Source organism: Hyperoodon ampullatus, assembly GCF_949752795.1.
Source record: "Hyperoodon ampullatus genome assembly, chromosome: 7".
NCBI classification, from domain to species: domain Eukaryota; kingdom Metazoa; phylum Chordata; class Mammalia; order Artiodactyla; family Ziphiidae; genus Hyperoodon; species Hyperoodon ampullatus.
The window spans coordinates 8,305,781-8,329,753 of NC_136920.1; the positions used below are offsets into that span (position 1 = coordinate 8,305,781).

At 57.0% G+C, this 23,973-nt stretch overlaps 2 protein-coding genes across 3 annotated transcripts; both read right to left on the bottom strand.

The window, feature by feature from the left end:
* Positions 1-2,965: 2,965 nt before the first annotated feature.
* SSH3 (slingshot protein phosphatase 3) lies at positions 2,966-10,831 on the bottom strand (the record flags this gene model as incomplete). Of its 2 annotated transcripts, none has more annotated exons than XM_079709498.1 (14): positions 2,966-3,982; positions 5,144-5,417; positions 5,516-5,716; positions 5,944-6,090; positions 6,749-6,795; positions 6,878-7,006; positions 7,270-7,363; positions 7,447-7,635; positions 7,722-7,787; positions 8,144-8,215; positions 8,295-8,413; positions 9,377-9,608; positions 10,188-10,225; positions 10,766-10,831. In XM_079709498.1, 14 exons carry the CDS (start codon positions 10,829-10,831, stop codon positions 3,710-3,712), a joined length of 1,947 nt encoding a protein of 648 aa, XP_079565624.1. In that variant the 3' UTR covers positions 2,966-3,709. The 2 variants fall into 2 exon arrangements, with proteins under 2 accessions (XP_079565624.1, XP_079565623.1); XM_079709497.1 differs by having other exon boundaries at positions 10,188-10,228.
* A 1,138-nt stretch (positions 10,832-11,969) lies between these two features.
* On the bottom strand, positions 11,970-23,581 carry ANKRD13D (ankyrin repeat domain 13D). The gene is made up of 15 exons (XM_079708097.1): positions 23,461-23,581; positions 22,746-22,881; positions 22,496-22,620; positions 21,586-21,631; positions 21,360-21,503; positions 20,920-21,109; positions 15,404-15,470; positions 14,921-15,002; positions 14,638-14,699; positions 14,400-14,530; positions 13,295-13,452; positions 13,089-13,205; positions 12,840-13,003; positions 12,672-12,760; positions 11,970-12,323 (listed from the first exon to the last, which is right to left on the bottom strand). The coding sequence occupies exons 1-15, from the start codon at positions 23,548-23,550 to the stop codon at positions 12,125-12,127; spliced, it is 1,800 nt and encodes a 599-aa protein (XP_079564223.1). The 5' UTR covers positions 23,551-23,581; the 3' UTR covers positions 11,970-12,124.
* Positions 23,582-23,973: the final 392 nt, after the last annotated feature.

Sequence of the window (23,973 nt, forward strand, 5' to 3'; positions counted from 1 at the left end):
GGCTGTCACCTGGTGGCCAGAGGAACGGACGCAAGATGGCGCTCCAGCGTCGCGGTCAGTTCAGAGACGCAGGGTTCCCCGGCTGCCCTGGGCCCTTTCTGGGCGCTGCCGGCGTAGGAGAGGCCGCCGGAGCCTGAAAGGCAGTTTCTCTTGAGGGGACGCCCTGGCTCGTGACTCGTCCCAGGCCGGGTCGAGCCGGCCCCGACGGAGGGAGAACGTTGTGGAGGTTGGAGCTGGCCCAGGAGGGACCGGCTGCCCGAGGGTCCCGAGCTCCTCGTCGCACAAGTGTTCTAGTCGGGCCGGGCGACCACTCCGGCCCCTAAGAGGCTCCTATATCGGGTGGGAGTTAAATTGGGACCCCGTGAGCAGGGCCTGTCCTGACCATCCCTCCGGCTTCCCTGCCCAGTTCGTTGACTGCCCTGGAACCACCTTCTCCATTCCCGAGTTAGGCCTCTGGACTGAGATCTAGAAACCTAATTCAGGCTCTGTCGGAGACCCAGTTACTTCTCTGAGCCTCAGTTTCCTTATTTCTAAAACGGTAGTGATTGTAATGGCTCCCCTTTCTCCTCTGAGAGTGCTGCAAGGTTCATATGAGGTGACTGATGTGCAGGTTGGACAGTCCTTTAAGAACATAAACAGGCATTCCCATTCGTTGTAAATTAGTGCAACTTCTTACAAGGAAATTAGGCAGTGCCCTTCAGAATTAAAAACGAAGAATGAATTTGCTTCGGCAATTCTAGAAATATGTCCTACGGAATTAGTGGCCGTGTGTGCACAAGAAAGTATATACAAGGGTACTTAAGCATTACTTGAAATGGAAAAAAAAACCAACCCCAGAACAATATAAATGTCCATCAGTAGATGACCACTTAAGTCATGATGGATTCCATAAAAGAGAATATGTGTGCTTATTTTAAAAATTAGGCAGAGCTTTCTGTACTGATGTAGAGCTCTTCTGTGATATGAAAAAAAATTTCAAAATGCAGAATAGTATGTTAATATGCTTTAATTTATACTTAAAAAAGAATACACAAATGTATTTGATGGCTTAAGCATGGAATATCTTTGGAGGGCCTTAGAAGAAGCTGGTAACAATGGTTGCCTGTGAAGGATTGGAGGACAAGATCGGAGGGAGACACTCTTTTCATTTTATATCTTTTTTTTTTAAACTGTGTTTTTTGCCCCTTTAGCAATTTGTATGAGCTTTGTCTATACATACAGTTCTTTTTCTTTTCTTTTTTTTTTTTGGCCATGCCACGCCTTGAGGGACCTCAGTTCCCCAACCAGGGATTGAACCCTCGACCACAGCAGTGAAAGCCCGGAATCCTAACCACTAGGCCACCAGGGAACTCCCAGTGTACATATAGTTCTTAATCATTTGTCTGTATTTTTTTTTTTTTTTTTTTTTTTTTTTTTTTTGCGGTACGTGGGCCTCTCACTGTTGTGGCCTCTCCCGTTGCGGAGCACAGGCTCCGGACGCGCAGGCTCAGCGGCCATGGCTCACGGGCCCAGCCGCTCAGCGGCATGTGGGATCTTCCTTGACCGGGACACGAACCCGCGTCCCCTGCATCGGCAGGCGGACTCTCAACCACTGCGCCACCAGGGAAGCCCCATTTGTCTGTATTTTTGATGCAGATAATTTCCCCTCCAATTTTTGTTTCTCCTCGTGCTGAATTCTTACTTCTCCGTAGATTCTAGTGGGCCCCACAGCTCTGAGTTCATGACTGGATCCTGCCTTCCCAGCTGCACAGACTGCAGGAGGGCAGGGTCCAACCTTGGCTTCCCTCCTGACATTGTCACCCCCACTGTCCCCGAGCCCCGGCCCAGAACTGCTGAAAAGGCAGTCTGGGTGGGACTCATGGGTGGCTGTAGTTGGCAGGCAGCCCCCTCCCTGCTCAGCAGGGCAGCCAAATGGATCAAGAATCACATCTGGCTTCTCTGTACCCCACCTTGTGACCCTGGGCCTGCTACCCACAGACAGGTACAAATGATTCCTCTTCTAGAGAGCATGTTGAGGCTGAATTCTGTCAGTGTACAGAGGACACGTATTGTTAAAATATCAAAGCAGGAGGTGGGGTCTAGGGATTTCCTGGTTTAATCCTTTTGTCTTACAGAAAGAAACAGAGACTTAAGATGAAGTAACTTGTAAGTGATACAACTGGGGCTAGAACCCAAGTGTCCTGCTCCTCCGTCCACTAGGGTTAGAGCAGTGCTGGGGGTCCCATCAGGGTCTGGGTGAGAGATTCATTCCTAAAACTGGGCGTGAGGTCTCAATCAACAAGAACATTTGCTGCCAGCTCCTATCTGAGGCCTGCTTTGAGGGAAGGAGCTGCACCCACCCACTCCCAACCCCCAACCAAACTAGAGTGTTACAGGGCAGAGCATATGATCTGGGGAAGAGGGGAGAGAAGTGACAAAGATGGACCCACTTACTCTTCTTGAACATTGTAACTGAGCAGAAGGAACCCCTAGGCAGAGGGGAGGGCCCACCGAGGGTCCTTCTTCCCTGGCAGTGATAGGCTGGCTTGGAAAGTCAGGCTCTCTTGCATTGTAGCAAGAAGAAGATTCTTGGGACTCAAAGTGTGCTCAAGAACTAGCATCAAGTGCCCAAAAGGAGCCTTAGCTTCTGTGACAGGCTTGGTCCTGTCCACATAGGCATCGACAGCTTCCATTTCCTCATGGGTAACTCCCTTCCGCTGCCCCGACAGAGCCCAGCACCTGCTGTCCAGTGTAGACTTGTTCCCCTGCCGACCTGCCTGAGGGGGGCGGGGCAGCTAGCATTTACCCAGGCCCTGCCCCGGGAGATGAGGGAGATAGCGCCGACCTCCCCTCTTCTCTTCCCCAATTTTCCTCCCACCCAGCCCCAAACACACCACTCCCCAAATGGGCCTGTCGCAAGATACCTGGGAACTATGAAGAGAATGGAAAGGGTAAGGAGAGGCCACACTCCTTGTGCAACCAGAGAAAGAGTGGACCGACAAGCTTTATCATAAAATTAAAACAATATGAAAATGTTTTTTCTTTCTAAGTACAAAGCCAGACACTGTTAAGACTATGAAAAACTGGCCAGAGGCCGTGAAGCTCAGAAAGAAGGCTCTCTTTGGCATAGTGCCCTGTGCTCCAGTGCAGTGCAGGCGGAGGGTGCTGGGGGCAGCAGCGGAGACTCAGGCTGCTTATGGGGGGTGCGAGGGAGGCTGACCGGCCAGCTCCGCCAGAGGGCTCTGGCTCCCCACTCCTCAGAAACTCCCAGGTTTGGGGACTGAAGTTACTCTTGGCCTTTGGGGGCCACTGGTTCTCTGCAGAGCCCCAGAAGTGAAATGGGGTCGGGGGGATGAGGCAGACAGGAGTAGGGGAGGGAGGGAGCATGAGCCTTTCTGCACTGAGAAACTCTGTTTTTTATTCCATGGCTGCAAGTGTGTGTTTCAGGCAGCAGTTGAGAATGAAGCTACGGTACTGTTGCCCCCAAAGGCACCTTCAGTCTCTCTACCACATCCCCAAATGTGGAGGAAATCTTGAGCCCTTGGACAGGTGGACATGGGTCTGAGACTTAAGGCTGTAGGTGCTGAGGCTGTAGTGACGGGAGTCTGGGGCCTCCTGGGGAGGAGCTAAGAGGAACGTGGACAGGCCGACAGGAGTGAGGGGTGCTCATCCCAGAAGCTGTGTTCCGGTGCCTGTTTGTGTCTAGGGGGGCATGGGAATGTGTGTGGGCTCACACCTCGCCCTCCTCGCCACTGTCGTCCACGCTGGGCTGCCTCACCACCTTCGGGTGCCTGGGTGTGGACGGACAGCCAGCCTTCCGCTGCTCCTGGAAGGCCCGGGTCCGGCTGGCCACCAGGGCGGCGCTGTTGAGGGCAACCACAGACTGGCGGGACTTAAGGGCAGGCCAAGGCCCCTTGCGGGCCTGCTGGCCTCCCTCGGCGCTTGAGAGCTGAGGGAAGGGCTGTGGAGGGTCTTCATCTGAAAACTCCTTTGGAGAGAAAACCTGGAAGGATGAGAGTATAAAGAAGAGTCACGGGGAAGTCGTTCCAAGGCAGCGGCACGGAGCACAGAGCCTAGAAAAGGGTAGATGCAGAGCATCTGTTGAGTGAATACAGAAAACGAGCATCTGTTGAGTAAATACAGAAAACGCTACTGCAGGTACTCACAGGTCAGATTTCCCTAGAAGGGAAGGCAGCACCCCAGCCCTACTGCCACTGCTCTTCAGCCCTCACCTGTCTGGCCCCCAGAAGCCCTCCTTAGCTCCCCTGCGCCCACTGCGTCCTTGGGGTCCTCTCCTCCTCCTCTTGCCCCCCACTGCTTTGTACAGTCAGTCCCATGAACCACAAGGGAAACATCTTCCGGGTGCCGGGCCCTGGGCTGGGTGCCGAGTGAGGACACCCTGCCTTTAGGAACACACACGCCCGCCCATCAACCATCTGTTCCTCCCCCCAGCCTTCCACACCCAGTGCCACCTCCTCCAGGATGCCTTTCCCAAATGTTCCCGTCCTCTGTGAGGTGAGCTCTCCTTCCTCCGGGTCAGCCACCTTGGCCTCAAGTCACATGAGGGGGCCTGACTTCCTAAGGCAAGGGCCAGGTCTTACACTCGTGCCCTGCAGCGCTTAGCACAGAGAGGCTACTCAGCTACTCAGCCAGCACTTCGGTTGTGTGAGTGCTATGACCCCTCTGCACACCATCCTCCGATGGGTTGCCCTTCCGATTTGGGAGGGGGTGCTGAGAGCATCTTATCCACACCCATCTGGCATCAACAATTGGTTGTGCAGCTCCTGGCCTGGAGGATGCTCCTTCCAAGGCTGGGCAGCCCTGCCGCTTAGGTAGCAAGTCCTTTCGTCCGGCTGAGAGCTGCCTGCAGCCGCCAGCCTAGGGCCGGTTTGGCTGTGGAGCCCACCAGATGGCCCTGTCCCGTGACTGCTCTCCAGCTCCCATGGAAGGCAGCGCTTGCCTGTCCTCATCGGTTCTCCTCGGCTACTCTGAGGGGATGAAAAGGAGCTGCCCAGGGTGTGGTCCCTCTGCTCAGGTGCCCCCCCGCTCAGGGCCAAGCCGAGCCCCAGTCCTGGACTTTCTCCATCCTCTGGCCATCTGCCCTCTCCTCCTTTTGGCCCCCACTCTGCCTCAACCTGGGCTCCTTCCTTAGCCCCAGCCTCACCTCTGGCAGGTCACTGTCCCCCGAGGTGCTTTCCAGCTCTGAGGATGGCTCCAGGAGGCTGATGGACCTCATAACCCCGCGGAGGTTGATACGGGGCCGTGACCCAGGCTCTTCTTTTGAGGCTGCCTGGATTTCCTCCAACCCCACCACATTCAGCTCCCCACTGCCCCCGGGTTCTGGCTGAAGAGGTGGGAACGGTGTAGAGACCTCGGGGGCCAGGGGCTCCTCTGGGGAGGCCCCACCCACTTTCTGCTCCCAGACATGGCTCTGCCGGCTGCGAGGGGGTGGCCCTGAGTCAGCTTCCAGTGACCCAGCCACAACCTCCAGCACCCACCCCCACCCACCCCCTTCCCCTCGCCCCCCACTCCATACCTAGCAGTCAGGATGCCCTGGTAGGTCTGCAGCTGGCGCAGGAAGCCGGGGTTGGGGCGAGCGATGGGCCGCAGCTCCTGCACGTGGCGCAGAGCCTGCTCCAGGCTCCAGCCATACTGCTTCATGGCGTAGGCGATCACCGTGGCGGCCGAGCGGCTGACGCCCATCTTACAGTGGACCAGCACCCGGGTGCCCTGCGCTCTGTGGAGGCCGAACCGGGTCAGCTTCCCCCTCCCCCGCCCCCTTGCTGTGCCAGGAGTGTCAGGGAAAGGCAGGTAGGTGGTGGGCTCACCTCCCAGAGCAGAGGGGAAAGGAGGTAAGGACCCTGAGGGCCAGAAAAGCTGAGGGCAGAGCAGGCAGGAGGAGGGCACGGGCCCTGGATGGCAGGAAGCTGGGATGGGGCGGGCGGAGGGGTGGGACGGCCTGACCTTGCAGCCTCCACGAAGCGGTGCGTCTCCTTCCAGTGGGGCAGCAGCTGGGCCGACTCCTCATCCCAGAGGCGCACGTTGTGGTAGGTGAAGCGCTCGGGGTAGAAGTTGTCAATCTCGCGGGCCATGTTCAGGATGTGGCTCACCCTGCAGCACGGGGCACAAGGCCAGGCTGACGTGGCCACGGGCACCAGGCCCGTTGGCCAGCGGAGCCGGCGGACCCTGGGTGTTAGTTTTCTTGGTTCTGAGCGTCCGGTTGGGGCGGCACAGTTGCGGTGGGAGGAGGAGATGACAGTGACCTTGAGCAAATCGGTTCACCCCGCTGGGCTTGAGTACTGTCCCCCCCGGCCCGTCCCCACCCCGCTTCCAGGTAGCTGCTGGGCGGCCTGCAACACACGCCCTTCTGTTATCGTCAGAAGTCAGTTAGAGAAGGGCTTCGGAGTTCAGCTGAGATGGGGTGGTGGATCTGCAGCAGCTGGATGACAAGGGTCACAGCAGGTTTCCCGAAAGCCCATGATGGACAAGTGACAGGAGCTGTTGGGAACGGGCAGCCAGGTCTCCCACGGGGGAGGGGCCCTCCCTTCTCCCAGAGGCGTGGTCAGGCGAAGAGGGGCTTTTCCGCCAGCAGACCAGCAGGGTAGCTTGTTCTCCTGCCCCCCCGTGAGCCCATGCGAGGGGAACGGCCCCAGGGGCGGAGCTGGAAGCAGAGCTAGCTGCTGCTGAGAGGGTTCTGGGGGTTTCTGGCCAGGTTTCCCCACGGGGGAGGACAGAGGGCGGGCAGTCCTGGGAGGGCTCGAAACCCCACCTGTTTCTCTGCAGCTCCTCCAGGTTCGCTGCGTTCCACTCTGAGCCCTGTGGACACGGAGAGAGTGTCACTGGCCCTCTCCCCCAGCGGCAGCAGGCCCCATCTCCCAGCCCTCAGCCTGCAGCTCACCAGGTAGAGGTGGGGGAAGATGCGGGACGCCCGGTCTTGCTGGGCCATGAGGAGCAGCATCTGGTTGTCAATGAAGTCGCGGTATTGTTGGAGAGGGCATCCCAGGCGCAGCTCCAGGGCCTGGCGGATCTGCAGGCAGGAGGGTGAGGAGAGGCTGGGGGCGCCTTGCGAGGTTCCCGATGCCCCAGCTTTCCCTGGGGGAGGGAAGGGCCTCTGAGGACAATACTCTGTCCCATCAAGGCAGAGAAGCTGAGGCCAGGCACGTGACAACAGCTCAGACAGGAAGAAAGCTAAAATGGGAAGGCTCCAAGGAGAGGACCCCTCTGGGGCCCAGCCGGAGGCCCCCGCAACCAGGGCCCAGCTCCCCCCCTGGTCCCCAGCACCCTGCCCACCTCTTTGGAAGTGATGCTCTCCAGGTCACTGGAATCCAACACCTCCCCCAGCTCAGCCCGGATCGCCTGCTCCATCTGCTCCTGTCCCGAGGGCCTGGGAACCGAGCCCGTCAGTCCAGGGGCCCCTTCCCCGCTCTGCCATGGCACAGCCCCCTCTCCTCCCCTCCCTGTACTGACCGGCCGGGCTCGATGCTGGGAGGCCGCAGAGACTCCAGGTCAGCCATGGCCATCCACTCGTTGAGGCAGCTCTGGTCAGAGCTCAGTCTGTCCTGGTAGTGGCTGGCCCAGGCGAGGGCACTGCCCCCTGGCACAAGACCACTGCCTAGAGCCGCCTCACATGCCTGGTGCAACACCTGGAGCGTGGCCCTGGGACAGAGGAGAGGCTGGGTCACGCTGTCCTCCCTGCTGCCCCTACCCAGACCCTGAGCCATCTTCAAGACCCAGCCCCTTACCACATGGTCTGGATGCAGACTGGCTTGAAGATTCGACTCTGCCCACCAGATGTCACACTGAAGCCCCTGTGGGAGATCAGGTGGGGGTGGAACCCAGCTCCTGGCTCTGGGACAGGGTCCCCTGAGAGGCCTTCCCACTAGCCACCTAAGGCTGGTCCTCAAAATATATACACATCATCTAAACTTCAAAATAAGCCCTGTTTGCCAGATATGGGGCAGCTGAGGCCCAGAGCAGTTAGGTGACTTGCCCAGGATCACACAGCGAATCTCAAGTGGAGCTGACAGTAGGCCCAGCCTAGAGTTCTGCAGTTGCTCCCCAGTACCACCACACCCCTGCACCCCTCCCCGCCCCATACATCACACTTAGTTATTCCACCCTCTGACCTCTCTCCTTTCCCTTCCCTCCAGTTGCCACCTCTTACCCGTCTCCATCTAGGTACACCTGGGTGTCACTCCAGAGAGGTAGGACCAGGCCTAGGGTGCAGCTGGGGGAGCTGGCGGGGACAGAGGGAAAGCTGTTGTCACCCAGCACCTCACTTCCTTGCCCTCCTCCCTTCCTCTCCCTGCTCCCACCTGCTTTCAGGGAAATCCACGCCCAGAAGGACTGTCTCATCCTGGCTCAGACGTTCTCTTGTGGAAACTACCAGCAGGTAGCGGAGCCTGGCGGGCCGGGCCGCCTCCAGCTGGGCTGCCTGGAGAAGATGGGAAGGGAAAAGCCCGGGGTCAGAGTGGCCCAGAGCACCCTGCTCCCCCCACCCCCACCTGACACACAGCCGGGTCTAGAACAGACCTGCCACCTGCTGCTCCCTCCACATCCATCCCTCTCTTCCCAGATACCAGATCAGTGGTTACAATCTAGTGGTTCCCAACTTTGGGATCTCTTGGTCCAATAAAATGTTTAGAAAGATTCTTCTCAGAGAGGGTGTATGTGAAAAAAAAGGGGAGAATGGCCATGACAGATTGCCCTTTTTTTTTTTCTGCCTAGGAAGGAGGTTTAAGAAACACCTTTCCACTTGCCATTACCATAATTTGATTCAAGGAATGTTTTTCACCAAAGAAATATTAAGGACACAGTTTCACAATAAAGGATGGTGCTTCTGTGGAATGAATTCTGCCTTACAAAAAACTGACTGCATCTTGTTTTCCCCATTTTGCTGCAGACAATGAGATTGTTCCACAGGCATCTGGGAACTGGTCCTCACTTTCCCGCCTGTGTCCCATTCCCGCACGGGCCCCTCCAGCACACGAGCCCACGGTGGGTGCTCAGCAGGCCCCCCTGAGCACCAGTTCATTTGTGGGCAACTCACATAGTCAGGAAGGTCTTGTGCTGGTTGAACAGAAACCCGCCTCTGGGTAATTCCCAGCTCTTGGACCTAATCTGACCCTACAGGCTCACATGGGACAAACCTCCCCATCCTCTCCCAGCTCTCCAGAGACCCGAAGACGTGACCGGATCGCCCTGTTAAGACAACTCTAGCCGAAACAGCAGAGTCATTGGGGTTTGGGTAACCGCTACGCTCCCCAGGGGGCCCCCTGCTCTCACACCACTGCTCCCCAAACACACACACACTGGCCCCATTCCACCCTCTCCTCCCACCTGGGGAGTGGCTCTCTCCCCTTTCAGAGGGCCAGAGGGCTCTGGACGGGGCCCTCACCAGGCGGATGTCGTCTTGTGGCCTTAGCAGCCCCACCATGAGGTGCAGGTGCTGACTCTGTTCCTGCTTCCTGAGACTCTGGGGCCCATGCCCGTCGTCTGTCTGGTCCCCGTGGGGCTGCTCCTCCCCGGGGGGTTCCTCCACTTGCTCAGAGCTGGCCTTGGCTGCATCTCCATCATCGCCTCCATCCTGCAGTCCCAGGACAGCCCCGCGGAGTACTGCAAAGCTCTGCCTGGCAGGGGAGCAGGGAAACTATTATGGCCCATCGTAGCCCTTAGGACAGGGGTGTGTCAGAATCACCTGGAGGGCTTGTTAAAACAGGTGTTGGACCCCATCCCCAGAGACTCAGTGGGCCTGGAGTGGAGGCCTGAGAATGTGCATTTCTAACCAGTTCCCGGGTAACGCTGCCCCAACACTTTGGGAAGCACTGCCCTGGAGGCTCTCAAGCCTCCAGCCCATCTATTCTTGTCTGAGGAGGGGTGGAGGTTGCTTCCTTTTCCTTCCCACCTGCTTAACTCAGTAGATACTGTGAGCCTGGTGGGGACTCAGGAGTCCTCAGGCCCTGCCGTCCCATGCTGCCCACTGGCTCGTGACCACTGGCCAGAGCCAGGTCCAGGACAGTGGGTGAAGGAGCTCCAACTGACCAGGGGGAAGATGAAAGCAAAGGCAGCCAGCTGTGCCCACCAGCTATGCCTGCTGGCAACACTGCCCCACACAGTAAGTAGTGGGCTTTGGCTGCAAGTCCTCCAGGATGGCGGTGGCCAAGGCTGGCGGCTGGACGGAGGTGCGTGTGTTGGGAAGAGGTGCTCACCTTCGCTGGAGCCGGCTTCTGCGCTGGGACACCTGGTCCTGCTGAGAAAGCAGCCCCCAGGGCAGAGTGAAGTGGCAGGGAAAGTTTCTCCTCTCCCCTGTCTCAGGGCTGCTGTGGTGGACGGTGAAGGGATCGCGCCCCCTCCGCGCACACCGCCCACCCCCGCAGTGGGGAATGGAACCAGAAAGGGGGTCAGGTCCCCTTGGCGCTCCAGTCCACTCTCCACGTGGAGGCACTGGGGGGAGCCCGGGCCCAGGTTCAGGTCCAGCGGCCGGAGGTAAGGGGGCGTGGGGGGGTGGAGCGGTGCGGGCGGCCTGAGGCTTTGGCCCCCGTCTGGGCCCAGAGCGGGGTAGGGCCTCCGCAGGCGGTCACGGCTCCGGCTCAGGATCTCGCCTTGGTCCGAGTTCCTGATTGCCTCAAGATTCCCCCGCCAACCCCTCTCCCCACAGCCTGAGACTTGAAGTCCCCCTCCGGACACTCCCAGGCTTCAGGGGAGGCTGCCCGTGGACAGCAAGCACTCCCCCAGGCCCAACTGGCAGCCAGCTGCGTGGGCAGGACCACAGCAAAGCCAGACTCACCGTGGGCCCCACAGGCGTGGAGTGGCCGCCGGCCGCGGGCGAGCGGCTTACGGTGACCAGGGCCATGCGACCAGACCGGGGACACCTGGCCCGGCAGGGGCACAGCACCCTCCCGCAGCCCCACGGACAGTCCCTGCCCCGCAGGACCAGGAAGGAGAGTCCGGAGCCACCAGGGCCTGGCACCTCCTCGAGGGCGGACCTTAAAGGGCCAGACACCCGTCCAGCCCGGCCTGGGGAGCCCGCAAGCAGTGGCCACCGCCCCTCCCTTCGCGTCTCCACAGGTTGGGTCCGCCTCGTCCCCGCCCCTCGAAACACGTTGGGGGCGGGGCGCAGGTGCGGAGCCCGGCAACGGCGGCGGCGGGAAGGGGCAGCCTACATTGGGTTCAGGGTTCGGTCCCTCCTCACAGGAGGCGCCCCTGTCCTCCCTGCTCCGCCCAGTTAGGTCACCTGAGCTGTGCTCTGGGCCTCAACCGTTCTGCTAGCAGCAGAGATAGGACCTAGGGAGGAAGGACTGAGGACCCGGGTCTTGGAGAGGACCAGAAACCGTGGGTCTTAAGTGGGGAGCACCCCAAACTTCTTTCTCCTTGCCGGTTGGCCCTGGCGCTTCCACTCAGCATGAATCACTGAGAGACACTCGAAGCTTCAGGGGATATCAGGGTGGGTTTAGAACTAACCCGTGAGGCTCACAGCAGGTCCTCAGGGCCACCTCGGAGGTGAGCAGGGCAGGGCTGAGCAGGTTCACGGCGGCGGCAGAGGGAAGTGACTTGTCTAATGTCACTGCAGTAGAACCTGCCGGAGTCAGGTCAGGAACCCAGGCCTGGGGCGCAGGGCCTCCTCTGACCCGGCAGAGTCTGGAGAACCAGCCTCTCCCCGTCCCTGACACGAGCAGGGGTGGGTTCCCGGAAAGCCAGACTGTGTGGCCGGAAGAACCGGGGTCTCCAGTAGGTGGGACAGGGCTCGGGGGAACTGACGTTCACGGAGCACCTACTAGGGCACCTGACACCTGTCGGCTCATTTTACCCTCCCAGAAGCCCTGGGGGTGGGAGGCGGTCTCATTTACAGCTGAGGACACTGAGGCTCAGAGAGGCTAAGGGGAGCACGGTCAGGATTCAAACCCAAGTCTAAGGCCATTGCCCACAGTGTCTCTCCTCGGTGCCCCCCAGCACTCACCCCCCGACCCCCGCAATGAGCGGAGCAAGCCTGCTGCTGAGGGTCTCTTTATTTCCATCTCAGTCTCCAATGCAAGCCCACCCGCAGGGCTCCAGGCCCCAAGCCCAGCAGCAGCAGAGTGTCTATAAATAAATAAGTTACAAAAGTGGGGGGCGGAGCAGCCCGGGGCAGCCCTCCTGAGGGCGGGGCTCAGAGCTCCGTGAGCGAGCGCTGCAGGGTCCGCTGTAGGTCCTCCTCCTCCCGCCGCCCCCGCCGCTCCCGCTCCGCCTGCTCCCGCGCAGACAGCTCCAGGGCCAGGCGAAGCTGCTCTTCAAAGCTCGGGGGCGCCCTGCGAGGGGACCCCGGATCCCCAGGCTCTGTGGACATCTGCAGGCTTTCCTGGAGGGCCCTTCCAGGCGAGGCATGAGAGGGGAGAGCAGACCCGTGAGCGCTAAGGCTGGGGAGGAGGCCGAGGGCTGGGACATGGCTGCGGAGGCCGAAGATAAGGACGGGGAGGCTGGGACCCGAGGACCGGAGACAAGAGACGAGGCTGGGCCCCGTCTCTCCCCATCCCTCATGCCGCCCTCGCTGGTGGGCAGCACGGAAGATGGAGGGTGGCCTCAAAGAGGGTGTGGGGTCCTGGGGCCAGCACCTCCCTGCTACTTAACCCCACCAGCCAAGAACCCCCCCGGCCGGCAGGGTCCTCGAGGCAGGGCAGGGCTGAGACATGGACCTGGCAGGTCCTGGAGGGCCTCACCGCTCCAGCTGAAGCTGCTCCTCGTAAGCCGTGACCTGGGGAAGGTGGGCACCAGGCCGGGTGTTGGTCAGGGCTTCCCAGACAGTCACCTGCAGCAGCCAGAGCCCAGAGCTGTCACCTCTGCCACCCCTGCCCACGCCCAGGGCCCAGCTCCTGCCCGCACCCCACCTGCTCCGCCTCTGTGCCCGCCTCCAGCAGGCTCTGCTGGATGGCAAACTGCAGCAGGTCGTCGTCCTCGTCGCGAAGGGGCTCGCTGCGCTCTGCGCCCAGCACGCTGTACCCGTCGGGCACCTCAAACACGGCAGGGTCCACCTCACAGGGGAAGGGGCTCGCTGGGTGCAGCAAAGGGGTCGTGCTCAGCCCCTGGTGTGCAGAGACCAGCGAACCTCACAGCCCCGCGCGCGCCCACGGCGGTACCTGAAGCTGCGATGGCAGAGCTGGGCGCTGGCACCCACACCGAGCTCAGGGGCTCGTCACAGCCACACAGGTTGCTGAAGGTGATGCGGGCGTTCAGCACGTGGAAAAGGGGGATCTCTGTGAGGAGATGTCGAGCCTGAGCCAGCCCTGCAGCCCGTGCCCACCCCACCCCGGGGGGCCTCCTGCCGCCCGGCCCACCCTCTCACCAATCTTGACCGGGAAGCCGGGCGGGAGGCGCAGGGTGATGAAGTCGCGCAGCTTGGCAAAGTGAGCGTTGCTGATGGCCATCAGGTCGATGATGGGCATCACCTGGTCACCCAGGGAGAGCGGGTGCTCCTCACTCAGCCACAGGGTTGCCTTGAACCTGCCCGGCCAACCGCAGGACGTGGGTCAAGGAACCTCTGGTGGCCCCTCTGCTAAGGCGCACCTACTCTGGACATCTGCCTCTGCTGCCCTCCACCTGGCCTGGGGGACCCTCTTCTCTGCTCAGCTGCTCCTGCCTGCCTCCCCCAGGAGCTTATGTCCTTCTGGCCCTACAGCCTGAGCTGCCCCCCGGCCCTGGGCTCAGGCTGGGCCCCGGGTGCTCTGTGGCAGCTCAGCTCTGCTGGATGAGGAGGGCAGGGCTGAGCTCCTGGCTTCAGTCCCGCCTCGTCCACAGCCCTGTCCCCCTCCTCGGCCCACAGCCAGCCAGCACGTCGCACTTCGCCGTACTCTGGGGTCCCGCACAGCCCGACAGTTCAGGACCGCACTGCTGGGGTCGCATCCCAGCCCGGCCGCTGCGTGGCTGAGGGAGTCCACGTGAGGTTCCTGGCACAGTGCTGGGCCCACCAGATGCGCTAGAAGTCACGGCTCATCAGAGCCTCACAGCACCCTTGTGAGCAGGTGGCCAAAGGCAACTGTTCTCATTTTACTGAGGGGGAGAATAGACTCTCAGAGGGGAAGGTGATTCCTTGGGCCACGAAGCCAGGTGTTAGAGCCGCGTGCCCTTCCTGTCTGCCACAAGTTGGCCCCCAGCAGGTGCTCGTTCAGTTGAACAGAAAACCATACATGGGTGGTGCTGCCCATTCATTCGTTCACCAAGAAGAGCGACCAGTCCTCTGAGCCAAGCCCCGAGCTGGGTGCCAAGGACCATGGCTAAAGCAGACCTGGCCCCGGCCCCCAGGGAGTGAAGTCGAGAAGGCAGCCAGCTGGGTGAGTGAGTCCCCCACTCCAGGGGGCCCTGTGTGTGACAGGGTCTGCAAGGGCTCGGGGGGCACCAGGCAGGGTCCCCTGTCCCAGAGGGAAGCCCCCCCGCCAGCCCCCAGACCTCACCTCTGTACTTTGCTGGACATCTCAATGGGGCGGCCGATGTTCCTGGACTCCAGGCTGAAGTTGGGGTCAAAGTACTCGTCGGGGGAAATGGCGGTGGGGTTTGTGGGGCTGAATGCCTGCTGCACAGGAGCCTGGGTGGCCCCGGGACCAGGCTTAGCGCTCGGGAGGTGCTGGCCCGGCCCCGCCCAGTGGGCCCTGCCGGTTGGCCCCCAGCCCCCGCCCCCCAGCCCCGGCTCACCCCATTGTGGGAGGAGTGCTGCTGGGCCATCCCGAGGAAGGACTGGAATGGAGTCTTCCCCCCTAAGGAGAAGGGGTGGAGCCCATGAGGGGACCTGGGGCCACTGCCCCCCGACTGCCCACACCTAGCCTCCACCCTGGGAGCCTCCCCTGTGGTGGAAGGCGGAGCAGACGGGAACGGGGAAGCCTTCCAGCTGGTCCCAGATACTCTGGCCCTGACCCCAGATCAGGGTGACCACCCCGTACGGTGTGACTGGGCAGCAGGCAGGCGCACCTGGGTTTACCTTTGCTCCTCGACTTGTCCTGATCGGAGAGGTGCTCCGTGCGTGTGCGTGTCACCAGCTCCACATTGGTGGCGCTGTACACCTGGGGAGCAGGGGGGGACACAGGGGGAGCTGGGGGCTCAGAGCGTGCTGCCCACACTCAGCCTCACCAGCACAGGACCCAAGTCCTCCTGTCCCCAGGGACAGATAGGATCTCGCTCCCCACAGTGGAGGGGGTGGGGTCTGAACCCCGGGGAGTCACTAATGAGGAGAAAGTGCTCCTGGCTTCATCTCGGTGATCGGGTAGGGGCCCGTGCTGTGGGTAACCCCTGCGTGCTCAGCAGGGGCTGGGCACTCGGGCCCCACTGAGTTCCCGTGGCCACACAGGGCATCCGGAGCCCACGGGCTGCTGGGTCTCTCCCTCCACACAGGGTGGATGTGGAGAAGGGGCAGCGTTCCTGGGCCTCGTCTCCTACCCCAGCTCCCACCACTAGCCTCTCCTGCCTTGGCCTCGTAGCCGCTAACGGTTTCCATCTTCTCAGACCGCCAGCCCCAGATACCACATTTGTTCCTGAAACAGACCAAACAGGAGCTCATGAGGACCCACACCCCCCAACTCTGGCCAAAGTCGTCCCTTCCAAAGACCCCCTCCAATTAGCCTTCCCGCTGTGAAGCACACAGGGGCCTTGAGGAGGCTGCCTGGACAGCTGGGGACAAATGAACAGAGGACTGAGGACTAGAAAGTACTGGGCAATTATTAATTTTTGCTACGTGTGATAATGGCGCTGGGGCTCGGTTTAAAAACATCCTTATCTGTTAGAGTCACATGCAGAAACATTTACTGTTGCAATGATACGACATCTGGGACGTGCTTTAAAATAGGTGCGGGAAAAAGAAAACAGGAAGAAAGTGAGGAAGGGTAGATTCAACAAGATTGGCAAAATGTTGGGAACTCCCTGGCGGTCGAGTGATTAGGACCCGGCGCTTTCACTGCTGAGAGCCTGGGTTCGATCCCTGGTTGGGAAACTAAGATCCCACAAGCCGTGCGGCGTGGCCAAAAAAAAATTTTTTAAAAAGACTGGCAAAATGTTGATAAATGCTAAAGTTGGGTGATGAGAACATTATACTAGTCTCTCTTCTTTCATATGTGCTTGAAATTTTCCATAATAAAAATTTAAAAATAAAAGTATGTCTGATTTAACAATAATAGTTGGAGACTTCAGTACCCCATTTTCAATAATGGATAGAACAAGCAGACAGAAGATCAACAAGGAAACAGAAGACTTGAACACACTACGAACTAGACTTGATAGACATCCTTAGATCACTCCACCCAACAACAACAGAATACATATTCTGCGTGAAACATTCTTCAGGATAGACCGTAGGCTCAGCCATAAAAGAGACCTCAATACAACTGAAAGGACAGAAATCATACACAGTATGTTCTCCAATCACAACTGAATGAGGGCTTCCCTGGTGGCACAGTGGTTGGGAGTCCACCTGCCACTGCAGGGGACACGGGTTCAAGCCCTGGTCCGGGAGGATCCCACGTGCCGCAGAGCCATCTGGACCCGCGAGCCACAACTACTGAGCCCACGTGCCACAATTACTGAGGCCTGCGCGCCTGGAGCCTGTGCTCAGCAACAAGAGAAGCCACCACAATGAGAAGCCCACTCACTGCAGCAAGGAGCGGGGGCCCCTGCTCACTGCAACTAGAGAGGGCCCGAGCGCAGCAGCGAAGACGCAACGCAGCTAAAAATAAATAAATAAAATAAATAAATAACAACAACAACAAGAAAGCAACCTTAATTTAAAAAAAAAAACTGAATGAAATCAGAATCAGTAACAGAAAAAAGATGACTTGGTAAATTCATGAATATGGGAAGAGTAAACAACACACTCCTAAATAACTAATGGATCAAAGAATAAATCAAACGCAAAATCAGAAAATACTTTGAGATGAATGGAAATGAAGATACAACATACCAAAACTTATGGGACACAACTAAAGCAATGCTTAGAGGGAAACTTATAGCTGTAAATAACTATATTAAGAAAGAAGAAAGATCTTAAATCAATAAGCTAAACTTCCATATTAAGATACTGGGAAAAGAGCAAACTAAACCCACAGCAAGCAGAAGGAAGGCAATAATAAATATTAGAGTGAAAATTAATGAAATGGAGAAGAGAAAAACAATAGAGAAAATCAATTCAACGAAAAGCTGGTTCTTTGAAAAGATCAATGGAATTGACAAAGAGGGAAGACTCAAACCACCAGAATCAGAAATGAGAGAGGGGGCATTACTACTGACATTACAGAAATAAAAAGGATTATAAATAAAAGAATATGATGAACAATTGTACCCCAACAAATTAGATAATTTAGATGAAGTAAACAAATCCTAGAGAGACATAAACTACCAATACTAACTCAAGAAGAAGTAGATAATCTAACAGACTTGTAACAAGTAAAGGGACTGAAGCAGTAAAAACAAAAACAAACCAAAAAGTACCCACAAAGAAAAGCCCAGGCCCAGATGGCTTCACCAAAGAATCCCACCGAACTTTTAAAGAAGAATTAATACCAGTTATTCACAAACTCTTGCAAAAAATAGACAAGGAGGTGACACTGCCTAACTCATTCGATGAGGCATTGCCCAGATACTAAAACCAGGCAAAGACATTACAAGAAAACTATAAACCATTACCTCTTAGGAATATGGACACAAAATAGTAGCTGACCAAATCTAGCAACATATGAAAAGAATTATACACCACGACAAAGTGAAATTTATCCCAGGGATACGGGGTTGGTTCAACATCTGAAAATTAACTGACAGCAACACATATCAATAGAATAAAAATAAAAGTCACATGATCATATCGATAGACACAGAAAAAGCATTTGACAAAACCCAAACCCTTTCACGATAAAAACACTCAACAAACTAGGAACAGAAGGCAACTTCCTCAGCCTGATAAAGCATACCCACAATAATGTCACACTTAATGATGAAAGACTGAATGCTTTCCCCCTTGTTTCTTTATCAGAAACAAGATAAAGATGTCCGTTCTTGCCACTCCTATTCAACATTCTACTGGAGCTTCCAGACAAAGCATTTAGACAAAAAAAAAAGGAAATAAAAGGCATTCGGATTAGAAAGGAAGAAGTAAAACTATTAACAGATGGCACGATCTTACATATAAAAAATACGAGGAATCCACTAAAAACCCATTAGAACTAAAAAATGAGTTTGACAAGATTACAGGATGTAAGATCAATATATAAAAATCAATTGTATTTTTATAGATTTGCAATGAATAGTTCAAAAATGTAATCAAGAAAACAATTCAATTTATAAAAGCATCAAAAAGAATAAAATACTTAGAATAAATTTATTTACTGTAAGTGTAAAACGTATACCCTGAAAACTACAAAACATCACTGAAAAAAATTAAAGATCTAAAATGGAAAAATATCCAACGTTCATGGCAGAAGACTTAACATTATTAAAATGGCAATACTCCCCACAGTGTTTTACAGATTCAACACAAACACTATCAGAATCCCACCTGAATTCTTTGTAGAAATTGACAAGCTGAATCTGGAATTCATGTGACATTTCAAGGGACCCACCCAGAATACGTAAAATAATCCTGAGAAAGAAGAACAAAGTCGGAAGACTTATACTTTCCGATTTCAAAAACTTACTACAAAGCAACATGTGATTACGACAGTGCACAAAGAGAGTCATACAGATCAGTGGAATAGAATTGAGAGTCTAGAAATAAACCCATACATCTCTGGTCAACTGATTTTTCCACAAGGGTGCCAAGACAATTCAATGGGAATTAACAGTCTTTTTAACAAACGGTGCTGGAACAAGTGGACAGTCACATGCAAAAGAATGAAGTTGAATCCTTACCTCCCACCATATACAAATATTAACTCAAAATAAATCAAAGAGCTAAGTGTAAGAACTAAAACTACAAAACTTTCAGAACAAAACATAGGGGAAAATCTTCATGACTTTGGATTTGGCAAAGTATCGTTAGATATGACACTAAAAGCACGAGCAACAAAAGGAAAAACAGATAAACTGGACTTCATGAAAATTAAAAACTTTTGTGCTTCAAAGGACACCATCAAGAAAGTGAAAAGACAACCCACAGAATGGGAGAAAATATTTGCAAATCATGTAGCCGATAAGGGATTTCTACCTAGAACATACAAAGAACTCTTGTAACTCAATAATAAAAAGATAACCCAATTTTTAAAATGGGCAAAGGGGGACTTCCCTGGTGGCGCGGTGGTTGGGAATCCACCTGCCAATGTGGGGGACACGGGTTCAATCCCTGGTCCGGGAGGATCACACATGCTGCGGAGCAGCTTATCCCGTGCGCCACAACTACTGAGCCTGCGCTCTGGAGCCGGCGAGCTGCGACTACTGGGCCTGCGGGCCACGACTACTGGGTCTGCAGGCCATGACTACTGGGCCTGCGGGCCACGGCCCTCAGGGTGCACCTAGAGCCCGTGCTCCGCAACAAGAGAAGCCGCCGCAATGAGAAGCCCATGAGCCGTGGTGAACGGTGGCCCCCGCCCGCCGCAGCTGGAGGGGGCCCGCGCGCGGCAACAAAGACCCAACGCAGCCAAATTAATTAATTAATTAATTATTTTTTTAAAAAGATAAAATGGGCAAAGGATCTGAATAGACACTTCTCCAAAGAAGATATACAAACGGCCAATAAGCACATGAAAAGATGCTCAACATCATTCGTCATTAAGGAAATGTAAATCAAAACCACAATGAATACCACTTCACACCTGCTAGGATGGTTATAACCCCCAAATAAATAAATGAGCTGTAAGTGTTGGTGAAGGTGTGGAGAAATTAGAACCCTTATATACCACTGATGGGAATGTAAAATGCTGCAGCCCCTTTGGTAAATAGTCTGGCAGCTCTTCAAATAATTAAACATCTGTGTTTAATTACCACATGTCACCACAGGACCTAGCAATTCCACTCGCAAGTAAATACCCAAGAGAAAGAGAATGTATGTCCACGCTAAAACTTGTACACTAATGTTCAGAGCAGCATTCTTCATAGTCAAACAGTCAACAGTCAAAAGGTGGAAATAATCCTTATGTCCGTCAATGGACGAATGAATAAACAAAATGTGGGATATTCGTGCAACGGACCTGGCCATAAAAAGGAACGCGGCAGTTACATGCTACAACTTGGATGAACCTTGAAAACATTACGCTAAGCAAAAGAGGCCAGTCACAAAAGACCACACATATTGTATTATTCTATTCATATAAAAATCCAGAACAGGAAAACCTATAGAGACAGAAAGTAGATTAGCTGGCGGGGAGGGGATTGTTGATTGTTAAAGGGAGTTGATTGGGAGTTGATTGTTAAAGGGTACAGGGTTTCTTTCTGAGGTGACGAAAATGTTCTAAAATTGGACGGTGGTACCGGTTACATATCTGTGAATACTGAAAACCGCTGAATTGCATACTTTAAATAGGTGAATGGTACAGTATACAAAATTATATCTCAAGAAAGCTGTTTTTAAAAAAAAAGTGTTTCTGAACTCTGTTATTGGAACTGGGGCACATGTTGTCAGAGAAATAACACCCTGCCGGAAGGGTGGGCTCCTAGGCTACCCACAAAGGACTCTGGCCCAGACGCAGCTGCACCGCTGAGAAGCCGACCTTGCTGCAAACAGCTGCCCTGCACGGCAGCCTCAATCCTTGTTTTTATGGGAAAACACGTCAGGTCAGAAGTCAGGAAACTGGGGACTCCCTGACCCAGCCTCCTCCCAGGGAGAGAGGCGTGCAGGAGCTGGAAGGTGCCACAGGACCCAGGACCAGCAGGTGGTCCAGAAGAGACACTGGGCCTGCAGGGACCCCCTCCCCCTCCCGAGCAGCCTCTGCGAGGGGCTCAGCCTCCCAGAAGCCTGAACTAGAGGCTTGAGGGCACTGCCCACGGTGTGGCCAGGCCCCAACTAACCTCTCGAAGGCCACATTGCGAGTGTCCAGGTGGGTGGAGACGATGGGAGAGGTGAGGCGACTGGCCACATGCTCCTCACTGGGCCGCATGGTGGCCAGCAGCGCTTCAGGCTCGTGCAGCGTGAGCCCCAGTGTCTCCGTGTGCACCAACTGCCGGTCGTGGTCAACTTCCATCACCAAGGCTCCCGCCTCTGCCAGCCGGCGTGGGGGTGTGAGGGGGACAAATAAGTGCCAGGCCCAGACAGTGGCCAGAGGGCTATCGTGGTGCCCTCAGCCACCTCCTGCTATGGGGTGTGGCCACAGCCTCTGGACGCCCTCCACCCCCGCCTTCATTTACACATCTGGAGATAGAGACAGAGGACAGCACTGTCCTCACAAGCCACGGGAGAACCTGGGGGCCCTGGTCTGCTGCGTGCCTGTGGGGAGCCCCCCAGAGCTCACCCTGGCCCTTGAAGATGAAGCTCCTCCGGCCGCGTTGCCAGGTCATGTGCTCAAAGCCCAGGAGGCTGGTGTCCACCCGCAGGTTCTCACCCCGCTTCCACACGCGATACACGTCACTCGGGCACATCTTGGACACGAGGGGCACTGTAGGAGGCACAGAGGTCACCAAGGTTCTTTCCCAACGGCCCCAGCCCAGGCCCCTGAGAGCCAAGAGGTCCCCACTCACCCCAGCTGGTGAACTCCCACTTCATCTCCACGTAGAAATCGGGGGCCTGAGATAGACCAGAGCACCGATCAGGGCCCAGCCTGCAGCAGGGCCCAGCGGGCCTGGGAAGCCCCTTGTCCACAGGCCCCCTTCTGGGAGCCCGGCCCTTCCCCAACCAGGGATCAAACCCAGCCCCCCACAGTGAAAGCACGGAGTGCCAACCAGGGAATTCCCTCAGCGAGGCGCGATGTGCCGCCATGGTCCAGCTTTGCCCCCAACCCAGCCAAACCCCATCCAGGAAAGGGTGGGCCAAGTGGGGCCTGAAAGGTCTGCAAGTCATCAGGCTATAAGCGTCTGCAAGCCTGGGGTCAGGCTCAACCTGGCCACTAGCCCACGGGGTTCCTGGGGGAGCTTCTGCCCCCTCTGGATCCCAGAGTCCTCATCTGCAAAGGGGGCATAGTGACCCCCTGGGGGCCTGCCCCTGGGGTGGAGGGCACAAGGTAGTGTGCTCTCCCAGTGGGGGCCCCCCTACCCACCCACTGTGTGCTTTGAGAAGGGTGGACAGGAGTCCAGGCCGCATCTGGTAAGTTGGATGAAATCCTTTCAGTAAATCTGCATTAACCAGGAGACCCATGATCTAAAGCTCTGTTGAGATTTCTAGCACTAGAGGACCCTCTATGCTGGCAAAAGGCTTTCTCCCCAAAGGGAGAAAAGCCTCATCCATGTGGGCCTGGTTGCCTCTCTTTCCTACATGACCCTGGCTGGGGTCAAGAGAGAGGGACCTCACTGACAGTGTCAGGAAAGCATGCTGCACAGGCTGGGTGCCCTTCCAAGGCCAGGCCCGGCAGGGTTACCCCACATAGTCTGTCATGGTCCCCTCCATGGTGCCCCACACCCCCCTTACTGGCCACACCTCTGCGTCCTGCTGTACCTGGCGGAGTTTGTTGAGCAATTCCGGAATGCCAGCCAGCCTCTGCGTGGCCCTCTGGTAGTCCCGATACTGGAGTACCAGCTGCACCATCTCAGGGTCCCCAGTGCTGACTGCCTCCTGCAGGACTGGGGGCACTGGGCTGCTGAGGGGAGCTCTCTAGATGGCTCCAGGCCTGGCCATTCACTCCCACACACACCACCCGCCCCCCCCGCTGCCAGCCTCAGGGGAGCCCCTCTGCCTTCTGCAGTACCTGCCCAGCCCTGGCAGCTCTCTTTGCCCACGTTGGCATTGTGTCGAAGGAGGACTCTCACGGACTCCAGGTTCCCCAGGGACACGGCCAGCTCCAGGGGGGTGCGACCCCGGGGGTCTTCCTGTTCAATGTCGTGCTGGGGGAGATGAGACACTCAGCACGGGGCAAGTAAGGGGAGGCCAAGGCAAGAAGGCCACTGGGATGAACAGGGTTGGGAGTCACTGCAGGAAATAAGGACAGCACACAGGTGGTGGAAATGGCAAAGGGTGGCCTGAGTGTCCTGGCAAAGGAGAAGAGGGGGTAGGTGGGAAGGGCCTGCCCACCTCTCCTGCCCTCTGCGAGGGACAGAGCTGGGGGCCCGGTGGTGGTGGGCAGGGGCGGGGGTGGGGTGGGGTGGCGGGACGGCCTGGTCTGGTAGAGGTGCAGCTGCCGATGTCAAGAGTTTGGACTGACTTGGGGACCAGGACCGGGCTGCTTTTCTCAGCCTGGCTTAGGGGTGGTGCGGCACGAGTTCGGAGGCTGGATGCAGTGTGAAGTGGGGAGACGGACAGGGCAAGGCCCAGCGCTGGGAGCCGAGGCCAGAAGCCCGAGCTCGAGGGGCAGGTGACCTCTCTTCTGGGCCGGGGAGAGGGAGCCGGGCAGGCGGCCTCCCGATGCAGACCACAGATTTGGGTGGGGGACCAGGAGGACGGCCCGGGGGCCCGATGGGCCTCACCTGGCGGCTGTGCAGCGCGGCCTCCAGTTCGCGGTGCCGGTTCGCCCAGACGAGCCGATGCAGCGGGAAGGTGGGGCCCGGGCCTGCCATGCTGGGCCTCAGCGCCTCATCCCGGGCGGGCCGGCGGGCGCGGCGGGGGCGGCCCGGCTCCGCCTCGGCTTCGGGCCTGGCGCTGGCCCCTCGCCTCCCGTCCGCGCCGAGCCGGAGCAGTGCCCACCGCAGCCCCCGCGCCCCCGCGGCAGTGGCTGCAGCGGCGGCGGCGCAGGCAGAGGGGAGGGCGGGTTCGGCGGGCCCGGCGGGCGGGGCTGCGCCGAGGTGGGGCGGGGCGTCGGGCCTGGCGCGACCTTGCTTCGCAGCCACGGAAACCTCAGTCCGGCCGGCGCTCGCCGGGGGCGGAGAAGGGGTGCTGCCCAGCAGCCCTGGTGACCACGTGTGCCAGGGTAGAAGCCAGGACCTGCGTCTCAGCCCAGGTCTCAGCCGGGAAGGGTCTGCGGAGGGCGTTCCGGCGGGCGG

Coding starts and splice junctions, on each gene's coding strand:
- ANKRD13D (XM_079708097.1), bottom strand. CDS start 23,550: ATGGCAGGCCCGGGCCCCACCTTCCCGCTGCATCGGCTCGTCTGGGCG. Junction 14,700..14,920: donor GGACAAGTCGAGGAGCAAAG/GTAAACCCAGGT, acceptor CCTTCTCCTTAG/GGGGGAAGACTCCATTCCAG. Junction 13,004..13,088: donor CTCTGCCATCGCAGCTTCAG/GTACCGCCGTGG, acceptor TGCTGCACCCAG/CGAGCCCCTTCCCCTGTGAG.